Here is a 12,444-nt window from a genome sequence, read left to right on the forward strand (position 1 = left end):
GTAAAAGAAAAACGGCTATCCTGAAGAGTCGCAGCACGCATAAATGACATGTATTCCCACTAGACAACGGGTTTGGGCCTAACTACACATATACTTACCGAGATATCTCACCTAAGGGACCTGAATGGTGGTTTGCGAATTTGGTAACCACAACAATATATATGTATATATGTATATATATATATATATATATATATATATATATATATATATATATATATATATATATATATATATATATATATATATATATATATATACACACACACATACATATATGTATATGTAGCCAAATTTTAAAAATACTAGTTGATTGTCCGGATTTTTTTTTTTAAAGAAAGGAGGTGGCCCTTTTTATTTATGTTGTTTTTTCCCCCCCCAAAAATAGCCGCTGGCTTTTAGTACCCGACAAATCATGCACCCGACATGCCAGTATTTTTACCTGTCCCCCCACCCACCCCCCCTCGTCCAAAGAAATTACATGAGTCATTTACCAGACATGTCAGTTTTCTATCCATAAACAAATATGACGCGAGTCATATACCTGCCATGTCACGTACACACTCACTAAGCCTATTATAAATACAATCCACAGTTCAAAACAAATATATAATAAATGTATGACAAAATACAAAATATCCCACACTTCGTGCATATTAAAATTATTGGCCATGCCATCTTTCTGTGTAGATCTGCAGGAAACATTTAATACACAGATTTACATACGTGGGATGTGGAATCACCAGCGCTCCCTTGTCCAACTCCCCACTCGCAAAATCGGCGAAAACATCACAGAGCAAGCATCACCTATCAACAACTGTTCCCATATACCATGGCTTCAGGACTTTAGTTCCTGTCTGAATTTGCAAACAGATGAAAACCATCTTCAAAAAGGAAGCCAAAATCATAAAAATGATTTGTTGCATTCGTACAATTTCTACATATAGATTCTACATTCTACATTCGTCACGCAATTTATTAGTTTTAAAACCAGTCCTATTTTGAATCATTTTAATCAAAAGTGTGCACTAAATTTTACTGCAGCAGCTGTGGTGAAACTTACATACGCAGACATGTACACAGATCAGTATTGCTTGCATGCCACGCACGGAAATGGAAAGCGGCAGCAGAGCGCTGCGGCTCGGTACATACTGTAAAAACTCAGTATCGACATTGGGAAAATGATCGATTCAAAGAATGGTGCAAGAGTCAAACACAAAGATATGTATTTGTAAGTGGTACAAACCACTTCAATATACTGTGACGTCCACGGGACTTGAACAGTCCCGCCAACGTAGAATGAGCCGAAACGATGGAGGCGATTTATTTATTTATTTATAACCCAAACATGGCGGTTCTAATCGCTCTGCTGCAAACGGGACGAGGAAGGTGGCACGAGTCACTTTTCACTGAGTTGATGATGTTTATTCCTTTTTTATAATTACCAGAAATAACAAGACTCGGCAAGAAGAGGGATCCGGGGCGATTCGACGGGATGGTGTGGGATCAGGCGTGGGGAAAAACACAGACAATTCCAATGAATATACAGTTCTCAATCCCTCTAAGGCGCCAAGCACACACACACACACACACACACACACACACACACACACACACACACACACACACACACACACACACACACACACACACACACACACACACACACACACACAACGTAGCTATTTCTGGTGGTCAGGCTGGACCGTGGTGTGGACGCAACCGTCCCTGGATCGGCGTCGGACGAGCCGGCCTTGCTCTCGTCGGGGGGCAGGAGAAACCGCGGTGCTGTTGACCTCCTGGTCCTGGCCCAAGTCCGCCCACAGCCGCCAGGGAACCAGCTCCGGCGCCAAGCCGCGAGCAGGAGAGGGAGGCAGGTCCGCCCGCCGCCCGACCCCGCACTCCGAGTCAGCAGAACCCCAGAGCCAACCGAGGTGAGGCACGAGGCTCGGCAAGGCTCCCAGACACGATCAAGAGCACGTTCGACTCAGCACAGCCACCAGGACGCTCTGCCACCACAGATTTCACACCAAAAAAACACGAGCGTTCTGGTTGTAATCTTCTTCTTCTTCTTTTTCGACCCCGAACAGAACCTTTTTATCCTTCTGCCCTCGTCACCTCCAATCGAGCCGTTTATTGGCCCACTGCCGTCGCCTTCTGCCAATCGTGATCACGGGGCGGAGCCATCCGCTGCACTGTACTATGACGTCACGGCCAGTCTTCAGAGAATACCAAAAGGGGTTTACGCAGACACACTTACCCTATCCCGTGTCCCTATCTAATTACGTGACATTTATCATTTCCCCCTTGAAGAAATGAACATTTACTAGACAACTTATCACCACTGAATTGCTACTTATTACATCGAGATCCTGGTAAACTCTAACAGCATGGCATACCTAATTAAACATCCTAATTACCCTTTGAATGCATACCCCCCCCCCCTCAAATGTAACAATACCGTTTGTCCTTCCATCCATCCATAAAAATTAAGAAGAAGAACCTTTCTAACCCAATATGTTTCATTTGTTTCTGGTTTATTGTTTTGTTTTTATTGTGTTGTTTAGTTTTTAGTGTTGTTGTTTAGTTTGCATCAAGACAGTAAGGTCACCCCACCTGTTGGGGAAGTAACCGTCAGTCCCCCGCAGGACTACTTTTTAAGCGGTGCAGCCACTTAACTGCACAGCCTCCTTTGTACACGGGTGTGTTTTTTTTTTGTTGTTTGTTTTTTCCCTGGGATATTTGACAAAATAACGAATATTTTTTTTTAAGGAAGTGGGAGAGGATGATCAACTGGTATTTTTTAAAAATGTATTTGGCCGAAAAGGACAATTCACTTTTCATGAATTTTTTTTTTCTCCAAATGCTGACATCCTGCTCTCGTAAGTCTTCAATTCTAAAAAGTGATCCGTATCCATTTCAGTTTTCCAAAGTAAATGCAATTGCTGGTTTCTTTAATTTTGCAAAGATCAATTTCAGCCTCTTCCTTTATTATGATTTCTGGGTATTGAGGATTATTTTTAGAAATTGAGGATGAGTACAGCTATCTTTGCACATGGATGAGCTGAAAGACAGAGGGGTAAGGAGCATAAATATACTGGCAGTGGGAAGGGCAAGTATATGGAAGAAATATAGGAGGAGAAGAAAAGTTACAAGAAGGAGAAAAGCTCTGAAGTACAAATAGGAATTGACATAAGGTGATTATGAGCTGACAGCAAATGATGGAATGAACAGGCATGGACTGAAAATCGTTCCACAGATGTGAGAGAAATCTGTGGACAAATGGTTGGAGGCAAGGTGTCACACGAAATGCATGTATGCAGATAAGGTGTAGATTGGATGTTTAGCATGTGCATTTTGATAAAATATGGCAAAATGTAGGGTGATTGACCAAACATTGCCATTAGAATGTTCTGCTGCAGAACCCCCACTATCTTCCCACCCAACTCACTGTGCCATATTTATCCTCGAAACACAGACGTCTCCTCTACTTTTAAGCTAACGCTAACTCTCTCACCCTTAGTAGACCACCTTCCCTCTCCACATTACCTTTATCCTTACCCTCCCACCTTCACCCTCACCTTATCACCTTCCTTTCATCTAAACTGCATCCACCAGCTTCCATCCCATCCCCATTGTGTCCTTGCTGTTGCCACTGCACTTTATGTGATGCCTTTGTACTCGCTATAATTAACACACTTCCTGCTTTATGGTGACCCATTCCTAAGGTAAAAATAAACACTCAATGTGACCCTATCACAGTCTATGCTTAGGGAAGGCACAGACAAATCCCACAGGCCATTCTGCAAAGGCTCAGAGCAGAAACATTTACTTCCTGAGACTTTTTCACCCCACCCTCTGAAAGCTTGTGCTATCCCATTTCTTTCGAATCCATCATTCTCTGTTGAGCTAAGTACAAAACATTACAAATGCATTTAAAAGTTGTGCTTTAAAATCAAAATCGCTGAATGAATGTCCTGCTTGCTAATGTGCTTTCCCCTTTTGCTCTTCCCCATTATATATATATATATATATATATATATATATATATATATATATATATATATATATATATATATATATATATATATATATATATATATTTTTTTTAATCTTCCTTTTAGATTTTTTTTTTTTCCCCACAGTGATCTCAGATTTGTAGAGCTTTGAACATGGTACAATGTAGAGGAGCAACAGGATGTTGCGTGTAAGATTTCTTATGCAAGATCGCACTTTTTGTGTGGACTACAAGGATGTTAGAACGAAATGGCCACATGAGCACAGTGTGTAGGATTTGAACTGGGATCCCACCAGCATCATGAGCTCTTTTCTCCATTGGGAACAACATACATGTTAACTCAAATTGTATCTACCTTTGTCCATATATTTTAACATGCAGCAATTTTTTTCACCTCACAGCATCATCATGCATCTTTCAGCAGAAACACACCAACCACCAACATGAACAACAGCTATAAATACTTTTTTTTTTGTGAACCCCTCTCCATTCTTGTTTTTCTTACTCCACAGGAGTTGTGGACGAGCTAAATGATAGAACATGGCATGTTAAACTGATGGAGTGGCAGAGGGGGATTGTTGGATAAAAACACAATCTATTTGACATGTTTTGCCAGCCTCGGTGGCGTAATGGTTAAAACGTCGGCTCTGAGCCTGGGATGTCGGCGGTTTAAACCCCGACCTCGTCCTACCAAAGACTAAAAGTGGTACGTGCTGCTTCCTTGCTTGACGCTTAGCATTTAAAAGGATAGAGCATGGGCAAACAACATTAACTTGGCATTATTAGCGCAGGTTTTGATGGGATTAATTGCCTCCTCTTGAATTCAAGTTCCTTGTAAGGGAACTCGTATTTACAATTTTTGCTTATATGCATATGTTCCTGTCTGCTAGCATTAGTTGATGGACGTTAAATATCCCACAGTGTCCTTCACGAAGAGGAGGCAAGCTATCAGCATGATGGACCAGGCAAGCACCATGGACCAAATTACAAATTCCTGCCCTGACTTCCTGTATTGGACTGGTTACTCATCCAGGATTGTAACCCTTGCCATATAAACTGCTTCTGCAGCACTGACACTCTGTATAGAGGATGGTTCATGATCTGATCATTATATATATATATATATATATATATATATATATATATATATATATATATATATATATATATATATGAAGATTGGTGGACAGGAAAAGGAAAAAGGGATGTGGGGTCGGCAAATTTGGAAAAGCTCAAGATTGTGTATGGGTAACATGGTGAGGTGACATTGTGCAGCAGTCTTGAAGTAATAGCGGTAAGCGCATGACATGGCAGACATTGTTTGGTCCACAGATGAGAGAAAAGTGGGATGAGGGAATGGAGATTAGGGAATGCATGAAATTTGTACTTTGGGACGATGACGAGGTATGGGTTTCTGTTTGAATGTGTGCAGCCAGGAGTGGCTGGGATGGGTAGAGCAAAGAATCAGCAGGTGTAGCTAGACCTGAAGAGAGAGACATTAAATAAATGAATATCCACCAATCTGCTTGCAGTGACTGAGAAGCTCAGTCTTCGGCCAAGATATGCCAATGACCAAAAAAAAACAAAAAAAAAACTTTGATTCAATCATTCCCAGGGGACCACATTGAGCGTTCATTTTTATCTGCCAGATTAAGGAGCTGTATGCCATATAAGTTTTTAATGAAAACCTTGTATGCCCTTCTGAGCTATGGATTTTCTAATAATGTACTATACTAAGGTTCTGACTAACTTTAATTTAAAGGCTAGCTTGGCGATACGGTCTACTCAAGAAAGGCTGGGGATAATCGTGAGGCCTAGCAGCACCATAGACTGCTCCCCACCACATGGGTTGATTGGAGTGTTTGCCAGCATATCCTTTTGGAAGGGCAGAGAGAACATGGGACTTTTCTGTATTGAAACACATGTTCGAGGTGTTTGACCAGTAACTTAATTTTTCCAGATTTGCAAATTGTATTTTCATTGTCTTGGATGAGCTTTAAGCTTATAATGTGTATAAAGAAAGGAAGTGACTAATGTGACCATGTAACAGGTTTGCTTGTACCGTGTGCTCTTGGAGACCGGTGTTCGACACCATGGATGTCCTCGCTGTACATCGGGCTGGAAAGCGACATCTCGCAAGTGAATATGGGATTTTAAATGGATTTTGACTCTTTAATGTGCTAAGTAGGACTGATATTTATTGGTCTCAATGTCTCTTAGGCTTGTGCAGATTCAATGAACGACAACAGTGCTTAAGGGAGGAAATACAAAAGCGGACACAGGCAGCTTTCCTTGAAGAAGGTGATTCAGATCCAGCACCACTACTCAGCCAGACACGCCATCGAGTCCACTGCGCCTTGCTTCAAAGTATCCCTTACAGTAGTTGCTGCCAGCGAAGCCGGTGGGTGACTCTCAGGAGGAATGGTATGGAGTGGGTAAATCACAATGTGTGTGAGTGATGAAGCTGGATAGGTGCATCCATCTAAATGTGATGGAGTCCATATGATCTCACCAATACCTCACGTCTAATCATACTTATCTTTTCAAAAGTTTGTTCACCGATCAAGATTGGGTTATTGGGACTTCAGAAAAAAATTAAGAAGATTGTTGTTTAAAGCTTTAGAAAAAATTAACTCGGGAGTGCAACACTGCAGTGATAGGCCAAATGGTCTCATTTTCTTGTTAAAGGTTGTACAGGATCGTGCAACCGCTCCTTACACTCGGTGTAGTCGCTAGGAGACCGTGCACACTTTGTATATTTTCCATTCTGCACACGCAAAATAGATATTTAAATGCAATTGGTTTGATTCCCGACAGAGAATCGCCCTCATCAGAGGTGCAAGCCAAGCTCCGCAGCTCTAATCGCAGAAGGGGGCACCCGACGTGCAACACTTGGGCGGCCAAAGCACCGTTATTTCATATTTTAATTTCTTTTATTTCATGTTTTAATCTGATTAAGAATTGAAAGTTTTTATTATGACATTGATCTTCCACTTGTTAAAATATTACAGAACAACATATCTCATGGAAATTGTCCTGGAGTTTAGAAACGTACAAGGAACAATTTCCTTTACTTGTACGTTTCCAAGCCCCAGGGACAATTTGTACAAGATTTGTTGTACCGCATTGTTTTAACACTTGGAAGGTCAACTTTGCTACTTTCATTAACCCTGTAGTCCTTAAGTCCAACGTTTTTACTTTACTCTCTCAGCAGCAAGTCTGGTCCCTGGTCTTTCAGCTCTTCCATCAGCCTAAACATGTATGTATGTATTTGTATGTACTGTATATATATATATATATATATATATATATATATATATATATATATATATATATATATATATATATATATATATATATATATATATATATATATATATATATATATATATATGTGTTGTTGCTCCCATTATGGGTCGCCATAGCGGATCATCCGTTATGATCCGCATACTGATTTTGGCTCAGGTTTTATGCCGGATGCCCTTCCTGACGCAACCCTGGTCGTCTCTTACGGCACAGGGATAAGGATTGGGTTTCGCCATGATTCCGGGCTGCCCTACACCCTCTCATAGCACGGCCCAGCACAGAGCGCCCATCCTCAAGCGATCCTCCGAGTAGCCGGATTACAGGCGCACGCCACTACGCCCGGTTATATATATATATATATATATATATATATATATATATATATATATATATATATATATATATATATATATATATATATATTGTTGTGGTTGACGAAATTCGCAAACCACCATTCAGGTCCCTTAGGTGAGATATCTCTGTAAGTATATGTGTAGTTAGGCCCAAACCCGTTGTTTAGAGGGAATAAATGTCATTCATTCGGGCTGCGACCCCTCTAGATAGCCGTTTTTCTTTTACTATCTTTATTTTGGACCAGCCGCCATTACCACCATTACTACCACCACCAACCACGTCTCAACAGCCATCACACAACAACCACCAACCGCAACGCCGCTTCACAACAACAGCCACGACCTTTACCGTCACAACTCGCCCTCGCAACCATCGCATCACCGCATTCCCGCGCCGCTTGTGGGTACCGATACTGGACTCGTGCAGGGCGCGCACCGAGCAGCGGGTGCAAAGGCACCAGCCTTTCCGAAGCAATCGGATCAAAAACGACTCACGCCCACTTCTGTTCCGTCCTATCGGCGAGCGTGGGGCGATTTGGCCCCGCCTCCAGGTGCGTCGGAGTGTGGTCGCTATATGCAGATTCATGGATCAAAAAGCATTCACGCCCACTTTTCCTCTGTCCAATGGGGAGCCAGCCAGAGGTAAAGGGTCGAAGGTGAAGGAGCGAGGCCACGAGGGCTATAAAGGGCCGCGTTCGCTCGCCAAGAAGTAGTAGTAGTCAGTCGAGTTGAGTTGGGAAGAAGTAGTAGGAGTCAGTCAAGTGGAGTTGGAACGAGTCGAGTCAAGTGAAGTTGGAAAGAGGCAGTTCGGAGTTGAGTTGGGAAGAGCCAGTCAAGAGAGGAGTCGGAGAAGGCAGTTGGACGGAGCTGTGGAGAGTTGGAGAGGTGGCGGCGGCGAAGGCAGTCGAGGGGGTGCTCGTGTCAGAGTCGGGGAGCTGCGGAGAGGAGAGGCCGGTAACGCGACCGAGGTCGTGGTGGAGACGCTCGTCGCGGGACCTGAGCCAGGGAGATATCCTCCTTCCCCCGAGCATCAACAACCCCCCTCCTGTTTCCCCCCGCGCTGAGATAGTGCGAGAAGGGGGCCCCGTTCCCACCCCATTCCAGACACTGTCCGCGAGGCCCGCGGAGTCGGGGCGCCACCGCCATTTTGCGGCTCATCAGACGGGTAGGCCCGACGCGGTCTCGGCCCCAGGCCGTCTGCCCCCACATAGTGGAGGGTGGTCCTTTTCTTTTGCTTTGAGTATATGTGTTGTCGGCGCCGTCTGTGAAGTAAAACTGTATAAGTGTTGCCGTGTGCTCAGTAGTCGGTGGTATATCTGCATTGTGTTTTGCTTTTACATTTGCTTTTTGTGTATTATTGTGTGTTTCTTCTTCTTTTACATTTGCTTTTGGTGTAATTGTATATGTGTGCTTTCCGTTCATCGCAAAATAAATGTGCTTTATGTTGAACTGTTTTCCCGTTTCGCTTCGTCTTTTCCTTTATTGAATCTCCATCTTACTTCACGTAAAGGGTTGGTCGTGGGCTAAAACGCCCGATAATTAATCGAACCGTCCAGGTTGACGATAACACCGCTCAGTTATCCCGATAATACGGAACGGGTCGCTTAAAGTGGCCCGTGTCTGAAGTCGACCTGCGGCGAGGTGCGATCGCCCGGTCTACCCTCCGTGTGGGTACTTAGGTAGGTCGAATTTGGCGAGCAACCCTATCCCACGCGGGGGGGCCGATTGGCACGATCGTGGTGAGGCCGAAAGGCCCACCCGTGACTAGTTCCCGGCGTTAGTCCGAGAGGGTCACGACGGGATTGTCCGTCCGGTGGGCGACGTGCCGCGATTCGAGTTACGTGGCCGTTCGCACGCCGGCGGGCGCGAATCCGCAACAATATATATATATATATATATATATATATATATATATATATATATATATATATATATATATATATATATATATATAATCACGGCGCTAACCCTCCCCCCCAACCCAATTTGTCGTGAGGGACGGTTGACACCGCCAGCCCCAGGCGACTGAACTTCTCCTTTGGAGGCCTACAGTCGAGACTCTCAGAGATTAGCGCGCGCACGCGGGAAAACAGTTAAGCTCTGCACCAGGATAGCACAAGGGGGGTTTATACTCAAACCCCATGACAGATACATGGATACAACCTCTTAAAATGAACACATTTAATGAAAAGACAAATATTTACAAAGGACAATCATAAATGTAATAATTATAAATTTGTGAGGTAAATTAAAGTCTAAGTCGAGGCACCTCTACACACGGATTTAAATACGAACAAAGGGAAACAAAATAAAAGAAAACCCCTCCTTTACTTGGCCAGTCCTGAGCTTGGCCCAGAGATTGTCTTTGTGGAATTGGAATCGAGGCGCTTCTATTTGCATGTGTAAACGTGCACAAAATGGTGCCAAATCACTATCTCGCAGTGGGAACAAATGTACATTAGGCAATTCATGAGTGGTATTCAACACCATATGCATGGTTGTTGGCTTAATGGTTCGGGTGGTGGGCTTGGGATCCTAAGATCCTGAGTTCAAATCCCACTTATTTGTTGAATTAATACCAGGTAGGGTTGATTCTGCCTGTCATCCTTCCGAGGTCGGAAAAAGGAGTGCCAGATTGCTGGTATCCTGTGTCAGAGTGACGACCCGTCCATCCAGTGATGGATGGATGGATGGATTCTACACCAAGGCTCAGAGACCCCGTGCAGCTGCTTCATGCATCGATCGTCCTCACCGACCTGCTATTTGACATACACGAGGCTCGGGGTCCATTCATCAGGACCAAACCAAGAGCCAAAGGCCAGCATCTTGCTTCACCATGCGAGCCAAATCGCCTCAACACGAATACAAGAATCGTGCTGTCTTTTTCATGAATTGAAGGGAAGCCAGCCGTAAAGTCCTGTTCTTACAGGCCATCTCCTAACTATGTCCTTTCTCAACCGCGTGCGTCCCTCACTCTGCATTCAACCGTTCCTCCCCGGGCTATCCATCCTATTTGATCTGCTGCCTCCCACACCCTCTTCCTCTTCGTGCGTCTCACGTCACGCCCATCAATCGTCACCCTTGGAGGCGGGGCTTCTGCCTGCTCAGCATGTTTGGCTCACTGATAAATGCAAAAACGTTGGAATTGGTTATGGGGGGGAGGCAATCGCATGCTGGGGGAAGTTATTCTTACTCCCTAGCTAATTATCATCGCACCACCCCCCGTGTGGTGACACGTACCACTTAAGCTCACAGTTTTCCTACTTGATTACATCGAGATGTCTCCTAAACATCCACGGACCAAACAACTCTATTCAATCCTAAATTTCCTTTAAATTCCTACACGTCATCCACTCACAACCATAATATATATATATATATATATATATATATATATATATATATATATTAGTAAGTCGTCGACTTACGACCACGATCGGTTCTGACCGACCAGTCGTAAGTCGACCAACCTTTATTTTTACCTTTATTTATAGTGTATTGGCCAATGCAAAAAATACCGTATGTATATTGTACTGTATAATGATATAATAATCATCTGTAAGTCAGATTTTATTAACATTTTCTTTGTTCAAGTCAAACACTGCACTACGACAGTACAATTGGTTTAATATTTGCAGAAACATACATTGGTTTAATATTTGCAATTTCTCCATTTCGTGGATGGGCCTGGTCCGTTGCGTTGTTCTAAGTGTCAATCGCATGGGTGCAGAACCTTTCACAGCTTCACGAATCCTTTCTTTGTCTTTCAGAATCGTCGACACAGTAGTGTGTGATAACTTAAGATCACGTGCGATCGCATTCACTTTCTTTCCTCCTTCGTACTGTTTGATCACCTGCATTTTCGTGGCGAGATCAATGGCCTTTCTTTCCTTCTTGGCAGGTTGAGGAGTAGAAGATAATTTCCTCTTGGTAGACATCTCGGGGGTTTGAAGTAAAATATTTACCGAGACCATGCTAACACGCTAGCAATGGCGGGTGCTGGGGCGGAAACTGAGCAGTCTGCGTGGGCGGAGACGCGGAGCAGTCTGGTCGTAAAGTCGTAAAGTCGATCAGTCGTAAGTCGCATAGGTCGTAAGTCGATGACATACTATACATACATACATACATACATACATACATACATAGTGCTTCATATATCTTCTGGCTCTTTGGTTTCTTAAGGTGTACACTGGATGATGTGACTTAATTTAACAATTACTCTATTTATCTTTTCATTTAAAGCTGAAGTTGTTTATTGACCTCAACGGAATTTTTTTTTTTTCCTCACCTTCAGAAGGAAAAAGGCTGTTGATTGTGATAGCACCTCTGAGTTTTCTGCAAAGAGCATGGACAAACCTTGCGAGGCACCATCTCACAACAAGGCAGAAGAAGAACCAGACATATCACCACTCCCACCTGCACTTGTGCACTCTTTGGATCACTTTGGAGGTTTGCGCAGGTCATTTCGAACAAAGAATCATATTATTTTCCTTTTCGCTTCCTGTTACAGTGTCTTCAGAAAGTATTTGCACTGTTAATTCACTGTTGGTTCTCCATTTTGTTTCCATTCCATCTCCTCCTTTGTTCATGTGGCAACAGACAAAGAAGATGCAACAAAATCTGATCCGTCATCTGCAGAAGAAAATCAGGTTACCCGGCGCCGAGAACTGGAACATTACCTTCACCTGCGCAGGTGGTGCATTGGATATGGAAATTGAAATGGCTCTTTAATGAAGACAGATGGAGGGGATAACATAGTGGTGATGT

General features: G+C 43.3%; 1 protein-coding gene across 1 annotated transcript in view; it reads left to right on the forward strand.

Annotated features, from left to right (window-relative positions):
- The window catches only part of SCNM1 (sodium channel modifier 1), a 34,282-nt gene that overhangs the window by 14,452 nt on the left and 7,386 nt on the right, over window positions 1–12,444 (forward strand). Inside the window, exons 3-6 of the mRNA XM_085892420.1 lie at window positions 6,069–6,157; window positions 6,239–6,419; window positions 11,972–12,126; window positions 12,277–12,370. Coding sequence (XP_085748546.1) covers window positions 6,069–6,157; window positions 6,239–6,419; window positions 11,972–12,126; window positions 12,277–12,370 — 519 coding nt within the window. The remainder of the gene's footprint in view (window positions 1–6,068; window positions 6,158–6,238; window positions 6,420–11,971; window positions 12,127–12,276; window positions 12,371–12,444) is intronic.

Source organism: Eptatretus burgeri, chromosome 8 (assembly GCF_056783735.1).
Source record: "Eptatretus burgeri isolate ZD-2024b chromosome 8, Ebu_testis_v1, whole genome shotgun sequence".
Classification (NCBI taxonomy): Eukaryota; Metazoa; Chordata; class Myxini; order Myxiniformes; family Myxinidae; genus Eptatretus; species Eptatretus burgeri.